The sequence below is a fragment of the Asterias amurensis genome, chromosome 1 (genome assembly GCF_032118995.1).
Source record: "Asterias amurensis chromosome 1, ASM3211899v1".
Taxonomy (NCBI): Eukaryota; Metazoa; Echinodermata; class Asteroidea; order Forcipulatida; family Asteriidae; genus Asterias; species Asterias amurensis.
Genome location: NC_092648.1, coordinates 12,656,046 through 12,677,729, shown reverse-complemented (window position 1 = coordinate 12,677,729; position 21,684 = coordinate 12,656,046). Strand labels below are relative to the sequence as shown.

Genomic DNA, 21,684 nt, shown 5'->3' with positions numbered 1-21,684 from the left:
AAATGTTCACAGTAGAGCAAATGATTTTTGGGGGTAATTTTGTTTGTGTTCATTCATGGAAGAATTTTGCCTGTGTTCATCAAAAGTTGTGTACCTGCCGTCGATTTCACAAAACTCTTCCTTACTTCAGACTAATCTTAGGACGTAGGACGAGTCCCAACCCTGCACGGTAGCATGCAGAACTTAAGATTAATCCTAAGTTAGGACGAGTTACTTGTCCTAACTCGAGATAAGACAAGTCCTAACTCTTTGTGAAATCGACGGCTGATTATTTAAGTATGATAAAAGTCAATGGGGGTTGGGGGTCGAAAGGAGGGAGGGGGTTTATATGGCAGAATGTAACCCCAGCTTATCTATAACATTTGCCTAAACGCTTCTGCTCATGCTCAAAAACGGGAAGTTCTAAAACTGCATCATCTTATAACTCATTTGTATGTGAATATTGCTGATTACTACACTTTCTACTGTTGAACATATTGACTTATCATGTTGAAGCCAAGGTGATGGTTTCTGGACAGAAATATGTACACAAATACATTGCCTGTATGTATACATACATTGTACAACAAATATGAACAGACACGGAAGATGCGCAATCGCGAGGCAACTGCCAGGGCAAAGTTTGATGAAGGAAGGTGTTCAAACAACAATTATACACAGTCAATTTTGCAAAAAGAACCTTGCTGTCCTACGACTATTTACATTTGCTGCTAATGTTATGTGTTTTTTTCCGAGTTTGGATATTGAAAGTTGATGTATTTTTGAGATTGTTAATACATGGATGTCGCTTATGCAGTAATGGCTGTCTTCTTAAAAACACAGTTTAATCATCTAAACTGTTTTAGATGACAGAACAAACACTAAGAGAAGATTTTATATCTTCTGTTTTATGGGTGATACTCAGCAGGATCAATCAAAAGATATTTGTGAGACTCAAACTCAACATTTTGAACAACATTCTTTGAGAACTTGTCCTGTCTTGAGCTTACTGGCCCGACAGTGACCCAGTTTAAAATTCAAGCCCTGCCTGATGTTAAAGGGAAGGTACACGATTGGTAATTACTCAAAACAAATATTAACTTAAAAACTGACTTGGTAACGAGCAATGGAGAGCTGTTGATAGTATAAAACATTGTGGGAAACGACTCCCTCTGAAGTAACGTAGTTTTTGAGAAAGAGGCAATTTCTCACTAAAATATTAAAAGACACTAGCTAGAAGTCTTTTATTCCCATCTGAAGGCACACAAATTTGTCCAACAAAGGTGTTTTTTCTTTCATCATTTTCTCGCAACTTCGATGACCAATTGAGCCCAAATTGTTACAGGCTTACTATGTAATGCTTATGATGGGATACACCAAGTGAGAACACTGGTCTTTGACAATTAACAAACATGTACAGTGCCTTAAACTAAATTATCACTTGCTTGTTTGCTACCATTGATCAAACCGTGTTCCCTCACACCGTTTGTCATCTAACAGGACATTCAGTGTGTACTTGGGGAAAAAGGAGGGGAAAAAATGACAAAAAACCGACAACTGTAAATGTTTGAATGTCAATGGGGTAAACTGGTCGATTTTAGACATGCAGCTGGACCATAACACTGCTTGAGTCTGCGAGGTTTACCGCCAAACAGCTGCAGAAACACACCCCTAAATATAAACTGAAATTTAAACATACCCGGGAAGTTTGATTCATTTAGATTGGTGCAACAAATCACGGCCTGATATCATGGCGCTGGTAAACTGTGAATTCAAACCTCTTGGTTACAGTAGCTGAACCATTTCATCCTCAGGATTATTTCACATACATGTAGGCCCCCCTATTTCCTGCTTGTGACAACACTTCCCGTAAATCAAACATGAAGAAATCCAGATTAAGGACAGTGGCAGCACTGTACTCAAAAATTCAGGAGGGGAAGCAAGTGGCTAAAAAAATAGTTATGACGAAGGGGGGGGGGGGGACACTCTGATTTTGACTTCAAAATGTCACATACATGTACATGTACAAGGCTGATTAAACAATATGAAAATGGTGTTCTTAAACTGGTTTACCCCCCCCCCCCACATATTGCCTTTTCACAACCCTTTTAACATGTTCTTGTATGATATTATTACTTCCTATACTAAGAATATAGTACTTTTTCAATGAAAATACGGGCCTGATACACAACACCAAAGAAGAGATTATCTCTGTGCCACAGTTTCTTGCCTCGGTCTCCTTTAGGGATTATTCCAGTAGAGAGTCAAACTCAGAAGAGGTGCCCTTTACAAAGAACGACCGTCTTCATTTCCTACACAAGATCAAATTAAGATCAAGATGTAAAAGCCCTTACATTAGTTGGGGCTTCTACAATGAAATTAAAGGAACATTAGAGAATTGGGTTTTGCTAACAAAACAGTTGCTGACAGTATAGCACTTTATGTAATCCACCATCTACATAAACTGACATACCTGTACAAGTTTGAGATCGATTAGCCATCTGGGTCAAAGAAAATTGTTTAAAAACCGATTACACATTTGGCATGACATTGATTTAAAAAAAGGAATGAAACGCTCACTGAGCGATAACATTCTAATGGGAAATTAGATTATTATTTATCATAAAATGTGACATTTCAGACAGAAATATTTCAAGGGATGTTTCCTACTATCATTATCATTAGACCGTAGTTTTATGTAAATCTGGGATCTAAGACGAGTTTTTTTGATCTCCTGATGCATAAATTGTATAGAAGTAGAACAGGAAATAATCTACAAAAGTACAAAGCCATCAAATGTAAATGCTCATATAGATTCAAGTGTTAGTGGGAAAAAGGGCAAAATACTTGACATATAAAATTTCATGATCCCCAAAGATGCTTGGTATGGGCTTAGACAAACAAATTGGAGAACGGGGAATTTAACCCAAGCTTACTCCACTACCCTTTGGGGGAAAGATTATACATTTTTCCCTGAGCACCAACACAAATATCAGCATCCTAGTGTATACATATCAATCCCAGAAGAATTTTTTTTCCGACCGTTTCATGTGCAGTGATAGATAAATGTAGGCCCCAGCTTTAGAGCTTAAAGACAGTGGACACTATTGGTAATTGTCAAAGACCAGTCTTCTCACTTGGTGTTTCTCAACATATACATGAAATAACAAACCTGTGAACATTTGAACTCAATTGGTCGTCGAAGTTGCGAGATAATAATGAAAGAAGAAACACTGTGTCACACGAAGTTGTGTGCTTTCAGACGCTCGCTATCGAGACCTCAAAATCTAATTCTGAGGTCTTGAATTCAAATTCGTGGAAAACTACTTCTTTCTCGAAAACTACGTTACTTCAAAGGGAGCCGTTTCTCACAATGTTTTATACTATCAACAGCTCCCCATTACTCGTTACCAAGTAAGGTTTTATGCTAATAGTTATTTCGAGTAATTACCAATAGTGTCCACTGCCTTTGAGTCTGCCAAAATACTGCTTTTGTTGTTTGTTAGATGATCTCAAACAAGGGAAATTTCTAACCTCCCTTGTACAAAGAGGGACAGGGAAAACTAATAATCATACTTCCTCATGAGAGAACAAATCCTTGTGCTAATGATGGGAACTTGTGGTCTCTTTCCTTTGACAAGTCTCATATTTAGTGACAAAGGTTTTTTCAAAGTAAAAGATTATCCAGAAGCTCCAAAAGAGCCCTAAAAAAATACTGCGCAGAGGCACAGAACATTTTTTTGTCTATAGATGTTTTGACAACAGAACCGAAGTGGTTACCGTGCAAATGTGACTGTCCTGGTTTGTCATGTTTGATTTATATAGACCTATCCAAGAATTTTTTCAGTTTTTGGAACAGTTATAAACACCACATTAAGGTTGTGCAAACATCAGGTTCAAACCCCCTTGAGAAATTTAACTAGCTTAGCTTATCACAAACGTGTATACACTGCAAAGCGTCGCCTGAATAAGGGCCTAAATACAAGTTTTGTATTGCCCTGCGCCACTGCGCTCTAACCCACAACTCAACAATGTGCAAACACCAGTATATCAATCCTCTTGAGAAATTTAACAAGCTTAGCTTTCCCCTAAAACCTGGTTCATAATTTCTATGAACTTTGACGTCACAGGAAATGAGCACAAGTCAACTGATGTGGATTATTTGTGTTGAATTTGTGACGTCAACATTCGTAACGCATTCGCATTCGCAGTTAAGTATGAAAGGGGCTACTCTACACTGCAAAGCGTCAGCTGAATAGGGCCTAATTACACGTTTCCCATTGCGCTCAACCACGTCTGATCAATAGCAATCATCCTGAAACAAGGTTAATGGAAATACACTCCTTAAGCCGAGCACTCAAATTTCTTTTGTGGGGAAACTTGATGAATTAGGGGACGCTGATGGCCTCATTCTTGGCCTTCGATTCCAATTCATGCCAACTGGGTAAGATGAAGATGAATCGAATACTAGATATAACTCTCTGTCGGGTATGGACGTGGATTCAAGAAGGGTTGTTTACTTGTACATGTTAATAGTTAGAGTGATTTATGTTCGGGATTTGAAACAATCTTATGAGTCTGCTTGAAATTGATTTTTGAAGGACGGCTTGTTTCACATTCCTTTGAGGTAACCAGGGATAGAGATTCTTTTAAACATGCGGGTGAGGTTCGAGTAACCCAAGCCAAGTAATCCATTGATGAAGTGTAAGTTTTGAACATAATATTAAACTGAAAAACAGAAAAGCCAAGACCCAGAAAGGTTTTAAACCAACACTCAAGACCAAGTCACTACTCTTTTATTCCTATTCAAAAATGCCCTTTTCTGTATAAATAAGTAAATAGAAAAATGTTGGAAAGCAATCTAAAGATTGTTGTAAATTTCCAGTTCTTGTCCATTTAGCAAAGCGCCAAAATGCACACGACGCTCAATCACTTTGCATACTTAAAGTTACAGTTTTCTCTTTGATTTATTTTATTGAAAACACTCCACAGATTAGCTTTATGGAAAGACTCAGTGCTTCGTCTTTTATGGTAGAACTCAACCTGGAAAATTGAAAAATTGAAAGATGTCTGCCCGTAGTAATTCCAGTCGAAAGGGCGGATCAATAACATTTCTCTAGGTAGAGGTATGCGTGACAATCAGAAGTGTTTAATAATTGTCTACAGATGGTTCCGATTACACAGCAACCTGAAACCATGGTCATAAACAGACATTTAGCACCTCCACAGTTTTTCTGACGTCCACATTGATTGCGATAACGAAAAAAACAGAAACGGTTTCGGCTAGCCAGCATACAACAATCTCGTCCAAGGCACTTTGACAATGAAGGAACTAGGAATAAAGGGGAAAAGAGATGATTTGTAGTGTTCCAGCTTTCCATTTCAGTTTGAACTTTCTTGGGGTTTTACCTACAGTATGTGTGGAATTCTTTTCAGTCCGTGCACTGCCGATGCTTTAGTGATGTAGTTTCAGTAAGTTGATAGGTTAATAAATTCTCTGGTCCACATTTTGTCGTAGTTCTTGTAGGAATCATGTAAACATCATGTGAACTTCAACATTCCTTGGAAAAGGAAGTATTTGTCACGTTGGCAACCAAATTAATTTTAGAGATGCCCTACTCTCTCTTTGTACAGGGACAACACATACATACATTTGACAAAAGAGACTATTTCAAACTATGGATCAACATCAATACTCATTCCTTGAAGCATTAACAAAAACCACAAAAAAAACAAATGGTGCGCAGAGAAAGCAATTGATGGTAACCGATTACATTACACTAAACGGGGAAACTGACAGAGCACCAGCAAACTGAAAAGTGCGATCTGAAAAAACGTGATGCGTTGGATTGTGTGACTGATTGTCATAAAATCCCATGCAACCTTTGGAACAGAAAACTGGCACCCAAAACGATGGTCGCTGTGGTTTATTTTTGGTTCTTGAATGAAAAGGGTTTATTTGTTGGCAACTGTACTAACTTTCTCAACAATGTAGGAATTTATAGCTTATTGATCTTTTTAAAGGCAGTGGTAATTACTCAAAATAGTTATTAGCATGAAACCTAACTTAGTAACGAGTAATAGGGAGAGGTTGATAGTATAAAAAAAAAGTGAGAAACAGCGAAATTTTCCTCAAATTTGATTTTGAGACCTCAGATTTGATCAAGCATCTGAAAGCAGACAACTTTATGTGAAAAGGTTTTTTCTTTCATTATTATCTCGCGACTTCGGCGACCAATTAAGCTAAAATTTCCACAGGTTTGTTATTTTATGCAAATGTTGAGCAACATCAAGTGAGATGACTGGTCTGTGACAATTACCAATAGTGTCCAGTGTCTTTGAGTCAGTTTAACCATTTGGTCTCAGATGACTTGTTTATCTGCAAATGTTACATTCAGCTGGGCTTGTTCTAAAACCTTGCCTTGAATTTCGGGCTCCAGCTTTGCCTCGGGCAAAACAAAATTGAGCAGAAAACATTTTCTACAATGTTTCCAACATCAAACGAAGCCATAAACGAAGCCGATACCTAAGCCAAGATTGGAAAAAAAATCCCCAAAGGTTTCTAAAACACACACAAGGAACCGATATTAATAAATGCCGTGAGATTTAGCAATAAATTCTCACCCAAAAACATCTACAACTAGTTTATATTTCCATCTTTATTGCGTTGTACCATGGTAGAGTACCCTCCAGTATTTTCAGCACGCATCAATGTCACAGCCCTTGTGATGATTGACATTTTTAAAACTGCTCCAGTGACAAGTTTTGGCTGGCACAGGTGGAAATTTGATTAAAATTTGATTAACCCAAAGGTTAAGAAGAAAAGTGCGTGTGATGAGATTAGAATTATAAATTGAATTTTGATGGGGATGTTAATACAAGGTAATAATAATTGGCAGAAAATAATTGGCAATTATAAAGAACAAACACTAATTTTGAAATCTTGCTGATTTATCAAGTTCATACTAGTGCTTTGCTCCAGCGAAATATTTACATCTGATACTGTCATAGTTAAAGACATTGGACACTTTTGGTAATTGTCAAAGTCTAGTCTTCACAGTTGGTGTATCTCAACTTATACACAAAATAACAAACCTGTGAAAATTTGAGCTCAATCGGTCGTCAAAGTTGCGAGATAATAATGAAAGAGAAAAACACCCCTGTCACACAAAGTTGTTTGCTTTCAGATGCTTGCTTTCGAGACCTCATCTCGAAGTCAAATTTGTGGAAAATTACTTCTTTCTCGAAAACTACACTACTTCAGCGGGAGCCGTTTCTCACAATGCTTTATACTATCATCCTCTCCCCATCACTCGTTACCAAGAGAAAGGTTTTATGAGAATAATTATTTTTAGTAATTACCAATAGTGTCCACTGCCTTGAAGGGAATAGCATTTGAACACTGAATTCCTTTATAGACTTCTCAATACCTGAGAAACAATCAAACTTTCATGCCTACATGCATTTAGAGAGAAGAGACAAGGGGTCGATTTCACAAAGAGTTAGGACTAGTCCTAACTTAGGACTAGTCCTAGGAGATATACAAATTGCATGGATAGTCCTAAGTTAGGACGAGTAACTGGTCCTAACTCGAGATAAGACTAGTCCTAACTCTTTGTGAAACCCACCCCTGCCCCATCAATTATTTATTTCAGTGATTTACTATGTTTCAACAGAACAGGGTGAGTGCAGTGAACAACCAGCAATAGGGCCTATACTTTTACGCGCAACTCTATCGATGTACATCTGCACCGTGAGCATCTTAAGATACCAATGTGTTATAAATGCCCATTATCATTAACGTTATAACCCACAGCAACCACAGAAATCGCCCTGTGCTTTTGCCGTGGTGCCCTGTGCTTTTGCAGAGGGGCCATGTGCAAGGTTCTCATAGAAGTGCCCCTTAAAAGCGGGATAATGCTGTGCCCTTCAAGAACCTGCATTACTTATTTTCAACCTAACTCTTAACACAAACCAAATCAAAAGGCCATGTATTAAACGTTTTAAAGTAATATTATATATATGAGCCAATCAACTCACATGGGTTCTGTTCCCTGTTTAATCATCCCCCCAAGTCACTCTCTAACTGTACCTCATGCAGTCCCTAATCACAGCAAGCCGTGATAAATCTCTGTTTCCCTCAATTAAACCCTCCATGGTATTCTCAGACCCCTCTCAATCATTACAAGCCCACACTGAATGTGGCAGACTGCCATTGATAAACTGTTCTCTGAAATTACAACAATGTATCTGGCCAGGATGAGATTTTTAAACCAGGCACTCTGCGCACGACAAAGTCACAATGTTTCAAAAGATAGATAACAAGATAATTACTATGGTGTTATCAAGACAACACTTGCCAAGAATTTACTCTTAAAAGCAGTGGACACTATTGGTAATTGTCAAAGACCAGTCTCCTAACTTGCTGTATCTCAGCATAATGCATAAAATAACAAACCTGTGAAAATTTGAGCTTGATTGATCGTTGGAGTTGCGAGATAACTAAGAAAGAAAAATCACCATTGTCTCATGAAGTTGTGTGCTTTCAGATGCTTGATTTCGAGACCTCAAGTTCTAAATCTGAGGTCTCGAAATCAAACTCAGGGAAAATTACTTCTTTCTCGAAAACTATGGCACTTCAGAGGGAGCCGTTTCTCACAATGTTTTATACCAGCGACCTCTCCCCATTACTCGTCACCAAGAAAGGTTTTATGATAAAAATTATTTTGAGTAATTACAAATAGTGTCCAATACCTTTAATGCTTCAGTCAATATTTTGTATAAAGACTATCACACCCGCAACACTGTTCTCCTTAACAAAAAGACAGGCTGAGATTTTACCACAAGGCACTCTGTGCGCGGCACCAAAATGTTTCAAAACATAGGGTAACATTAGGGTAATTTATTACATTTTTATCAAGACAACACTTGACAAGAATTTACTATAAAGACATTTACATCCGCAAAAAATTGTACATTTATCATTTAATTGGGCATTGTCAAAGATTTGACATCGAGCATGAGGTTCTTTGATTGTAGCCAGACCTTCTGTTCTTGGTGAATACAATTTCAGATTCAAATCACGAATTCTCACAAATTTCCAACAAATTTCTAGCTAGTACTTTTGGGATGAATGTGTAACAGACTGTGTAAAGAGCCATGTCATTATAACTATGCCTCAAGAATTGCTGATGATGACAGAGCAAAAAAATACAAATATTTCCCCCTTTTCATTTTATGTAGCACACATTTTCTTCTTAGCGGAGCTTTGCAGAGCAGTGGACGAAATAAGTCTGATTTAATTATAAAGAACCATGTCACTGTTTACATAGTGAAGTGCAGCAATCTGCAGGCAACCACACTAGTAAACTGTGGGGCGAACCCTTCTCTTAATGATAAGTGTACTGGGTTCTTTTACATGCGTTTCACAACACATGAAACCAACAACTTCAAGTATCAAACCTGGACTCGATTCCACATTCTGCTAATCAAAAACACCTGACAAAACTATGCCGTTTATTTTCTTTTTTGTCCAGCCATGCACAACAAAATGTCAGCCATTTTACAGTAGTTAAGAAAGAAACAAGTAAAACAGGTAGAGCCTTTAAAGACACTGGAAACTATTGGTAATTGTCAAAGACCAGTCTTCTCACTAGGTGTATCTCAACATATGCATAAAATAACAAACCTGTGAAAATTTGAGCTCAATTGGTCGGCGAAGTTGCGAGATAATAATGGGGGAAAAAACACCCTTGTCACACGAAGTTGTGCGCGTTAATTTCAAGACTTCAAATTCTAAATCTGAGGTCTCGTAATCAAATTCATGGAAATCTACTTTTTTCTCAAAAACTATGTCACTTCAGAGGGAGCCATTTCTAAGATATTTGTTGTTCCTCGAAAATGAAATAAAGACTTGTACGCATAAACAGATCAATGTCAACCCCCTGAACGACAACCTCTCAAGATCTATACAAACTTGATTTTAAAGGTAAATTTCAGGAATTGCTAACCATGCCCCGTCTTTGTTTTAACATGTTTTCGTTTTCCCTTTCTAGTGTACGTGCAGCCTGTTAACAGAAACAAACTCACACAGTGTTTTCTTTCGGCGAACCATCAATCAAGGTTTATTGAATAAAAGTCCATCATGTTTACCCTGTACAAACAGGGTGTAAGTAGTTCCATACTATTGCACATTCTCAGTTAAAGGAACATTACAGATGTGTTTTTTTGCTAACAAAACAGTTGCTGGCAGTGTAGGCACTTTATGAAATTCACCATATACATAAACTGACTAACCTGGAGAAGTTAGAGATTGATCAGCCATCTGAGTCACAAGAAAATAGTGGGGGGGGGGGGGGACAATGAGTACACATTTTGCATGAAAACAATTCAAACAAAAAACAAATAAAATGCTCACTGAGCGATTGTACTCCAAACTGGAAATAAGCTTAATTTATTTCTCATCAAATATGACATTTCAGACAGAAATATTTAAAGGGGTGTTTTCTACTATCATCATCATTTGACAGTGTTAGTTATATGTAAATCTGTGATCTTAGAAAACAAATTTTCCCCAATTCTGTAATGTCCCTTTAACCATTGACTTTAAGGAACAGCTACTTCAATGGAAAGCCAGTTTTGTACATATAGGTTCCAGGAATGAATGCCATCACTGACAAAAAGGGTCGGAAACTTTGGTACAAGTTTTAGGAAGTATGTTGAAATGAATTGTTCTTTTACACTTAACTACAGAACTGAACTCGGGAAGTACTGAGTATACAGTGCTTAATTCACAATGGTGTAAGTGTGAAAACAAAATAACAGCCACTTTTACACCGAGCAGATATAAAAATGTTTCCATCCAAATGTTTCTCATCCCTGAGGTAACAAATTGTTACAATTTTTCAGGTTTTTTGGTGGGCATAAAACCATTGGTTATCAAAAAGACAGTACAAATTTCAAGCTAAATCTAGAGGTACATACTTCGTTTGTCCATGTCAAATGAAGAAAGATCTTACACAGTTAGTAGGATTTGAAAGTTTGCATGGCGCATGGAGATGGAGATGCACCAAGTAAGAAGACTGGTCTTTGACAATTACCAATAGTGTCCATTGTCTGTAAAGCTGTTTTTTTTTTAAGGTTCAAGACCTACAAAGACTGAAGTTATGTCTTTAAATTTAGAAATTATATAAAAACTTGTGCTTTCAAAAAAACTTCTACATATATTTTATACCAATCACAGCAACAAGAAAAAAGAAAAGAAAAATTTATGAGCAAGTTCAAAACCTGCAATCTTTAAGAGTATAGCAACTGAGCACGCAATGATGTATTGACTTTTCAACATCTTACACAGTTCCGAAAACCAATCATGTCATAAAATTCATAGCTACATAAACTCAAGCTGAGGACCCACACAATAAATATCCCTCATTTTCCCCACCATTATCAATTTTCCTGCAAAAGAACAATCACTTTTGATTTGCCAAATGTATTTCTGGCAATAAGTTGCTAATCAGCATCTCTTCATAGACAGGATTTTCTTGTATAGTTGACATCTCTTACCCAACGGCAAAATGAAGTTTATTAAATGCCAGACGTTACAATTAACAATGTCCCCGTCCCCTCCTACCCACAGACTTTTCATCTACCATAAAAACACCTGCAATATACATTTTACATATTGTACATGATCAACAATAATAACGGAGCCACCCATCATATTCATATTCCCTCAGAGACCATAAATTTCCTAAAACCGACACTAAGAACATGTTTGAGTGTGCAAACAGTCGACCACTACTGACCAGCAACATACATAGTCCTTTTCGCATATACTCGGGCGCGATGGTGTGAAGCTTGGAAAGAGGTGCATTGTGGTCTAGCAGGTGATCAAATTTGATCCATAGCTATCCCACAATGCACCTCATTCAACAGTTTGCGCTTGCGCAATGGTATTTGCGAAAAGGTCTATGCGCAGTGACACACTTGGAAGTCTTGTCAACCATCAGTACCACAGTATTCAACATTCCATCATGACCTTCTGAGTTTTTGATAATGTCACTGGTTCCCCTCTGCGCTTTGCACATGTTAGCATGGAACAGGCCATTGGGACCAGTGAAGAAACCATGCTCATGAGGCTGGCCAAATTGCTGTAGTCAACCAATGATGGACTAGCATGGGTTGAGTCAAAATAGTTAACCATGGTGAAGACGCCAACTTGCTCAATACGTGCCATTACATGATAACACTGGAGGGTTTTTGCAAAATGTTTTCAGCTCAAATGTCTGGCAAACAATATGCAAAAGAAACAATTATTTTGCTCTAGAAATGCAGGCAAAACATACAAAATACTGGATGAGGTCAACTCAAGGCATAGCCTTTTAACATTGACCTTTTGAATGAGTGAAAGTAGGTCCAATTTTGACACAAAATGAAGTAAGCTTTCAACTTGTGTCTATGCCTTGAATGCCATCATTGTTTCTTACATTTTATTGCAATTTAAAAAAAAAAGTCCTGGTAGTATTACACAAATTGAATACATAGCACTGGAACGGGTAGTAGTAGTGGCAGTAATTAAGGTATTGCTTACTACTTTTCCTGTATCACATTTGTCCACATGTTGTTTGTGTCTGGAGTACTGAAATTTGATCTTTACATCACAAGGAAATAAACTTTAAAACAGGTTTTTTTTGCCCCTCTATTTTTCTTCAATTCTTAGAATCATATTGGAGGAAGTAGCCAAAATGTCTGCTTTACTCATCAAATTCCAATATTCAATCTTTAAAAATTCAAATGTGACACAAGAAACTAAAGATCTGTTTTTTAATGTTTATTTACAGGAGCTGCTACAATTTCAATCACAGAATGCAGCCACAGTCTGGTCTCGCCCACTGAATGACGTACACAATCAGGAGCCGATGTAATATTCATGGCAAAGAAGGTTGGGTTGTTTTCCAGGAACAGCTCGTTGATACACACACACACACGAAAGTCGGTACTGTGCTTAGCTGGTATCCTTTATAAGAGATCAAGCTCAGTATATATACACACACACACACACAGGAACAAGTAGCTGCATACTCCCAAGGAACACGTAGCTGCATACTCCCAAGGAACACGTAGCTGCATACTACCAAGGAACACGTAGCTGCATACCACCGAGGAACACGTAGCTGCATACTCCCAAGGAACACGTAGCTGCATACTCCCAAGGAACACGTAGCTGCATACTACCAAGGAACATGTAGCTGCATACTCCAAAGGAACACGTAGCTGCATACTCGCAAGGAACACGTAGTTGCATACTTGCAAGGAACACGTCACTGCATACTCCAAGGGAACATGTAGCTTCATACTTGCAAGGATTATATATCTTCAAACGAATTGTAAGGGACTCAATCATATATACTTGGTTTGCGGTAACACCACGTGTGTATCTTCTTGCCAGATAGATTTCTGTTCTTAACAAAACTGTCTTGCTATAGCTTATAGAGGATCGATATTAATTTCACTACCGAGGAGAGAGTTCTTAATTGGTCTCAATGTTTCGACTAGCTTGCTCTAGTCATCGTCGGGAGACAAGCTCACAAATGATGGTGCACACGTAATAGTGAGGCTCGGAGTTTAAAAAAGCCTGGTTCTGTTTTATGCAGGATTGCCTAATAGTTTGAAATTACACGGATGGCGACAGGGTGATGATTTATTTATAGAATGGCCCTTGATGCAATGAGAACAGACTCTTCGCCCTTTATGAACTCAAGTGATACAGGTATCACACCCAACATACTCCAGAAGTCTGGAAACCATACTAAAGCAGTCTTCGCGAAGTTATGGAACACCACGTTCTTTCAGAATGGAGGGATAGTTAATGCAACCGAGAGTCCTGAAGTCTTCCAGTGGTCAATGACGCTCAATTTCTTAATGATGGGATTCTTAATGGTGACAGGCATTCTGGGTAATGTCCTCATCGTTGCCGTGTACTTACAGAATCGACGGAAGCGTCAGTCAACCGCAAATTATTTTCTCTGCAGCCTCGCCATAGTGGATCTAATTGTTTGTTTAATCGCAATTCCAGTTCATCTTCATTTAGAGTATTCGGCATTCAACCGCCCTATTTTTGCCTTAGAATGCGCACTTTTCGCGTATATTTGGCATGTGGTGATGTTCGGCTCAGCGTGGATGTTAGTCGGTATCTCGATCGATCGGTACTACTGCCTCTGCCGTCCGTTTATCTTGAGGACTCAAGCGAGACACGTCACGCGTACCATTCTGATCATTTGGGCTTCTACCGTCATCATCTCGATCCCGACCTCCTTCTTTTACGACGACCAATGTCAGAGGTTAAAGTTCATTACGAGGTCAGCGCGGCTCGGCATTGCCCTGGCTGAGAGTCTAGTGAGTCTGATCATCCCGCTACTCATCATTACGATTGCTTATGCTAAAATCTTCTGGGTGATCTCCAAACGGAACAACGAAACATACAACGCAAGCCATCGGCAGAAAATTATGCACAACACACGGTATATTGTCGCGAAGCGACTCTTACTGGTCATTGGTGCCTTTGTCTTATGCTGGTTGCCGAGGATGATAGCCGAGATCTACACTGCCTCGTTAGAGGGGGAGCAAACACAGATAACACAAACACTATACATTTGTCAGACTATTGTGCCTTACTTTAACTCTATACTGAATCCTATATTGTACTCGTTGATCAACCCAAAATTCCGTCACGGATGTCGGAGAATTCTGCTGAGCTGTTTTGGGTACTTTGTGCCCATGCCTGCAGCTGCAGCTAAGTATACTTGTAGAAGTAGTAGTGCGTTATACCACTAAGGGCCTTGCTAATACGGTTCAAATACTTGGTATCATAAATAAAAAAAGTTGGTTAATGGTTCTGTGGTACATTCTAGAAATACAGGCTGTGGTTTCAGGGAACCTCTTCAGATAAATTTGGATTCACTTTATTACAATGTAATATGCAACACTATACTGTCCCCAAAAAAGATCCACATCCCTTCTTAGTTTTAGACAGATAGTGTCATTCAAATAAAATTCTAGCTAAACACAAGATCACAATGCAAAATGGTAGATTTAACTCGTAAACTTTAAGTCAAAGCTTCAAATCTTAAAACTCAATAGACCTTTATCATTGGGTATCAGGGGTGGATTTCACAAAGAGATAAGACAAGTCTCATCTTGAGGCTTTCTAGCTTAGGACTAGCCTTAAGGTTTTAATAACTCCTAAAGAGTCCTAGGACTAGTCCTAAGTTAAGACCATCTTAGTGACATCACCCATGGGGTGGATTTCACAAAGAGTTAAGACTAGTCTTAGGACGAGTTACTTGTCCTCACTTAGGACTAGCCATGCGTTTTTAATATCTCCTAGGACTAGTCCTACGTTAAGACTAGTCCTAACTCTTTGTAAAATCGGCTCCTTGGTCTTCCTGTTAATTCAGTATTAGGCCGTGTCCGAAACGACGACTTCGGCTACAGCTACGGCTAGATCAGTGCGTCTGTCAGTGTTGAAGAATAGCAGACGCGCGCGATCTAGCCGTAGCTGTAGCCGAAGTCGCCGTTTCGGACACGGCCTTACCTATTAAGTGAGGCTGAGAGGGCAAATGATCTGGTCCCTTTTGGGTATAGATTTGAATCAGTATACATAATTAATAATGCACACAGGGGACTAAACAAAGATGGAGGAAGCAACGTCTATCTAGAGACCCTTTAACATCTGTTTCCAAAAAAAGAATATGAAATTCCAGGCCTGCAACAGTCCAAAGCAAGCTGGTCCAGTTTTTGAGATGCGTCCTCTTTTCTTCATACAATCAAAAGTTTATAAAAAATAGCAGTGTTATCACCATAAAACGTATGGGTTTTATGTTTTCTTCAATTGATTATGTACAAATTGTGCCTGCAGGAAGTCTAGGTGTTGTGGCCCTCTTGTAAATGAGTAATGTCACGGGTCAACATGGATGTATAACAAAAAAAGAGTTTTGAAGCAAAACACATTAGCACATTGGAATGCACTATTTGTTTTTACCCTTACACCGATGTGTACTGTATCAGGCACTGTATACTCAGTTAAAAAGGCAGTGGACGTACACTATTGGTAATACTCTAAATAATTATTAGCATAAAACCTTACTTGGTGACGAGTAATGGGGAGAGGTTGATGGCATAAACATTGTGAGAAACGGCTCCCTCTGAAGTAATGTAGTTTTCGAGAAAGAAGTAATTTTCCACGAATTTGATTTTGAGACCTCAGATTTAGAACTTGAGGTCTCGAAATCAACCATCTAAACGCACACAACTTCTTGTGACAAGGGTGTTTATTTCTTTCATTATTATCTCGCAAGTTCGATGACGGATTGAGCTAAAATTTTCACAGGTTTGTTATTTTATGCATATGTTGAGATACACCAACTGTGAAGGCTAGTCTTTGACAATTACTAATAGTATTCACTGCCTTTAAGCCTGTATTCTTCGTTTTTGAAAGGGACAGGGCACCAAGGCATTTTCTCCTTAGCAAAGGGGACCCTATGAGGAAATTGTATACTTCTATTGGAGCACTTCAAGGGCACCAAGGCAATGACCAAGGGGCCTGGAGGCAACTGCCCTTGTTGCCTCCGTGATGTATCAGGCCTGCATTACTTTCTTTGAAAGAAATCCACAGGCAAATCACTTGGTGAGCTTTGAACCTGCAATCTTTGCATTGGTAGAGGAGTTGTCTTACCACTAGACCACCAAGCTAGCCTGGTGGCTAGTGGCAGTTTGAAACCTATGTTTTAGCAGCAGGTACTGCAATGGTTAAATAGATGTTAATTTTTCATCGGGAATAAAGAGACTTCACTATTGTTTTGGAATGAAAGACTTTCTAAAAGTGTTGGGTAGTTTTTGTTTTATCTTTACCATGCATTTGCTAATGGGATTATATTCTTTGTTTCTTAAATCTTTTTGGGGGAAGTATCTACTTAACAATAACATATTCTCATTTTTGCAATTATCATTTGATCAAACTGACTTACAAGCACTGGACACAGTTAGTAATTGTCAAAGACCAGTATTCTTCTCTGGTGTATCCATACAAATTGCATAAAATTACAACTCTGTGAAAATTTGAGCTCAATTGGTCGTCAAAGTTGCAAGAGAATAATGAAAGAAAAAACACCCTTGTTACACAATTTGTTGTGCTTTCAAATGCATAATAAAAGGCTCCAGCTAAAGTCATTTATTATTTGATTGAGAGAAACCTCTTTCTACAAAACTTTGTTCTTTCAGAGGGAGCCGTTTCTCACAATGTTTTGTATTTATATCACTCTCCACTGCTTGCTAACTAGTGGTAACAATTAGTTTGAGTATTTACCAATAGTGTCCAGTGCCTTTAAAAGTTATGCACCATACTTTAAAAAACCTTCAACAATTTGTAAATGTATGCAAGTGGGAGCATCCATTAACAAACAAGAATAAAGGTGTTCTCTAAAATTCATGATTTCTCTCAAATCCATCTCAAAAAGAGATTTATTCGTGACATGGTTGTCTGCCATAATCTAATTTCACTCCATTCTCACTTTCTCAGACCCAGTTTTACAGACTGGCTAATGTATTTTATGAATATCAAATAAAATCGCTGAAATCAAGTGAATCTACTGTCTGTCAAACACTTCTATTTCAAATGGTAAAAATTGCTGCAGTAGACTTTGATGTTGCAGATGTTTTTCTCCATTCCATTTCTTATTATTGTTACCCGCATAAATGAAATACTTATTGTTGAGACTTAATCCCCCCCCCCAAAAAAAAAATGTCTGCAATTGAAGTTTTAATCATCTTAAAGGCAGTGTACACTATTGGTAATTACTCGAAATAATTATTAGCATAAAACCTTATTTGGTAACGAGCAATGGAGAGCTTTTGATAGTATAAAACATTGTGGGAAACGGCTCCCTCTGAAGTAACGCAGTTTTCAAGGAAGAAGTAATTTTCCACGAATTTTATTTTGAGACCTCAGAATTAGATTTTGAGGTCTTAAAGTCAGGCATCTGAAACCACACAACAGGTTTTTTTTTTCTTTCCATTATCTTGCAACTTGGATGACCGATTCAGCTCAAAGTTTCACAGGTTTGTTATTTTATGCATATATTGAGATACAACAAGTGAGAAGACTGGTCTTTGACCATTATCAATAGTGTCCATTGTCTTTTATTCAACCCCCCCCCCCCAAAAAAAAAAAAAATTGTTTGCTGAACTTCTCGGAATTGAAAAGCTTTTAAAAATACATTGGTATCTTCAGAAGTGTGTTTTTGAAAAACTCTAGACTGCAGGACTTGTTCTGTGGTGATTGGCCTAATAATAAAAAATTGATGGAGTCTCGTCTGTACTTAGGGGCCCTGATGATAGATGAAGATGAAAAAGACTTGTAAAGCGAGACGTGTGTTCATGGTGCTTGCCTGTATGGTATATCTTTTAACAACGCTCCATTATGAACGGATGCCACTGATTTTCTAATCGTTCCACATTCGATGTATCTACAAGAATTCTGTCAAGCTCTTCGTCAACAAAGAATGAACGATGCAAGGCAAAGTATAAAAATAAAATACCCCAAAATCCAACTTGCGGCTAAGATCTAAGAACATGGGGTGTATTAGTTGTCAATGTGTCAAATGTATATATGGGGCTTTGAAGTTGATGGTGACTGTATCTACATATAGGTCGAACACTCACCCCGAGCTAAATCTACTGGTAATAGTGTTATCCAGCTATGTTCCATTAGGGATCTTAAATATAGATTTTAAATGAGTAGACAAAATTTGTTTACCAAGGTACATCCGCTGACTGCACGATAGCTCAGTGTAAAGTTAATACCAAAAAGTCAACAAACTTACAGAAATTATCCCCCCCCCCCCTGAAAAAAAGAAAATAAAACATTTTTTTTAAAACATGACGCTTTGGAATTTGTTTAATTCTAGCCGAGAGATGAGACCTGTGATCTTGTAAACATGAGATAATAGATCTGAATTCCGAATGAATCGCCAGCGGAATACTATTTCCCTCATTTTTATTTGTCGTTGTTAAAAGATATCGGACTAGACATCAAGAAGCTTAATCACAATCCCCTATGGCCAGGGGAGTCTCCAATTATCCTAGGGAAATAAGACACCTACGGTAAATGTCATCCCATGAATAAAATTAATGCCGACCCTAACGGATATTGGACAGACAGCATTGTAATTGAGACTACTATTTCCATGTTGACAGAGGCACGATTTCCCCTCTGTTGTTGTGAAGATAACTTATTAGTGATTTTTCAGATTATTTGACTTTAAAAAGAAATCGACCACAGATTTACAAGATGGGCATTAAAGGGTTAGATTTACACAAAAACTTACAGTCTAAAGATGATGATAGTAGAAAACATCCCTTGAAATATTTCTGTCTGAAATGTCATATTTGATGAGAAATAAATAAAATTTGTTTCCCGTTTGGAGTTTATCGCTCAGTGAGCGTTTTATTTCATGCAAAATGTGTAATCGGGTTTTTCACCATTTTCTCATGACCCAGATGGCCAATCGATCTCAAACATCTACAGGTTTGTCGGTTTATGTATATGGTTGATTACATAAAGTGTTTACACTGCCAGCAACTGTTTTTTTAAGCAAAAAATAATTCTGTAATATTCCTTTAATATTTATTTAAATTTATTATTGATGTATATTTTGTCCATACTTTATTGAGTGTATACCACCTCTGTCATACAGTTGCATCAAAAATACCACATTAATTAGTTTACAAGCAGCCTGAATGGCGTGTGTTGTGTGTTTTGTTGTAATGGCAAAGCTAAACAGAGTTAAAGGAACACGTTGCCTTGGATCGGACGAGTTGGTCTATAAAAAGCGTTTGTAACCGTTTGTTATAAAATGCATATGGATAGAGAGATCTTTTAAAAGTAGAATACAATGATCCCCACAAATTTGCCTTGAAATTGCGTGGTTTTCCTTTTACTCTGCGAACTAACACGGTCGGCCATGAAATTAGGGAAAACAAACCAAGTGCAATAACGGTACCCCCTTTCATACTTGACTTCTGAGCAGTTGATTTTTGTGTAACGCTCTAGATCTCTCTATCTCTCTCTCTAGTTTTTTTAAGTTCATCAACAAATTGGCTGTTTTAGTAGAAGTAGCATTTCCATTTGAAACTTTAAAGTCTTACTTTGATGCCCACATGCTACTTTTTACCTTTTATGATAAATGCTTGAGTTGTTTTTTTCATCTTTGTTCTTTTAGTTTGTTTTATTATTGTTTTTTATTTTTATTTATTTGGCAATTCACATAAAAATACAAAATTACAAATAATTCATACGAAAAGGATAAAACTCTTTAAAATATTTTAATTTTGTGTGTGCTTTTGAATGTTTTTTAAACAGCTACCTGAGCGGAATGTTTTCAACAGCAATTGTATTTTTACTTGTTTTTAATGCACTTGTTCACCATTTTAATGTAATTTTGATATGTGTACACTTCTGAACTTTTCGTAATTATCGATTAAAAAATCAGGCCACTACCTAAAGGTTTTTTTGAAAAACTAAAAACACTTCTGCCGTTGAGAGCGGGCGTCAAAAGACAATGCCGCTGACGTGGGAGTTTGCTTTGTTATACATCCATGCTGCAACAAAGCGGCTTTATCTACTTATGACGTTTTGAGAGTGATTACGTAACAGGGCTTTTTCGCAAATCTCGCAGAAAAGCTCTGGACAAGGGCATACAAAATGATAGTTTTTTTACACAATTGAAACCTATTTATAATCATATGACTCGATTTCCTTATTCATTGAAAACATTTTAAGTGGAATTCAGCAAAGTTCACGCCTTGACATTTTCGTTCAAGCAGGTCTTTAAATTGTAAACTCAAAATGCAATTCGGTCCTTGGACTGCAAATTTTGAGAGTGTTTTTAAATAAAGCATTTAAACTATCTACATTGATATAGGATTAAAACCATCAAACGGTTCCAAAAAAACCAAAGGTATACTTTGCCTTCATTACAACAACTGCTGGAAATGCCCACATTAACAATTTATGGCCTTTTGATCCCTGCCTCCCTCTCTCTCTCTTTATCTTTGTGGGATACCTTGCAGCATTTGAGCAAGTCTCTGAATGATTCATACTTAATTTCCTGGAGCCCTTGGTAAATGATTGATGCAAATATTATGACTGAATTAAGCACTAATTGGACGATTAAACTTCGCTAGTAGACAGACAACCTTGTGGGCTGCAAGATGTATCTAAGGAGGCATCGCAAGACGAGGAAAAAAAAAAACACAACTGAAAGACTTTTGACCATGACGTGTTCTTCTAAATATTTTTGGTTGACGGTAACACCATGTGTGTGTCTACTTGCAAGGTTGGTTTTTTTTCTTAATTGGTCTGAATGTCTAATTAGCTTGCTCTAGTCATCGACAGGAGACTGCCTCAAATCCCATACATGTTATTCTCCTCACATTTATACAGTTTCAGTCTGGATACTTTGTTCTTGTTAAGGCAAGACAGTGTTCCCATGTTAATAATAATAATAATAGTGAGTTTTTATATAGCGCTTTTTCACTTCCTACGGGTGTCTCAAAGCGCTTCAAGATATTACCCCTGGTCACTGGGCCTTAGTTCACTCAGCTCCCTGGGGAGTATACAGCCTCGTGCAACAAATTGGCTACTCGGCT

The 21,684-nt window shown here is 37.8% G+C and overlaps 2 protein-coding genes across 2 annotated transcripts in view; one reads left to right on the top strand and one right to left on the bottom strand.

The window, feature by feature from the left end:
* The window catches only part of LOC139945984 (poly [ADP-ribose] polymerase 1-like), a 74,872-nt gene that overhangs the window by 31,381 nt on the left and 21,807 nt on the right, over positions 1 to 21,684 (bottom strand). The gene's annotated exons all lie outside the window — the stretch shown is intronic.
* Positions 13,690 to 14,885, top strand: LOC139945988 (melatonin receptor type 1A-A-like). The gene has a single exon (XM_071943564.1). It carries the CDS (start codon positions 13,690 to 13,692, stop codon positions 14,809 to 14,811), a length of 1,122 nt encoding a protein of 373 aa, XP_071799665.1. The 3' UTR covers positions 14,812 to 14,885.

Excerpts from the sequence above, each read along its gene's own strand:
- LOC139945988 (XM_071943564.1), top strand. The coding sequence starts at position 13,690 with ATGGCCCTTGATGCAATGAGAACAGACTCTTCGCCCTTTATGAACTCA.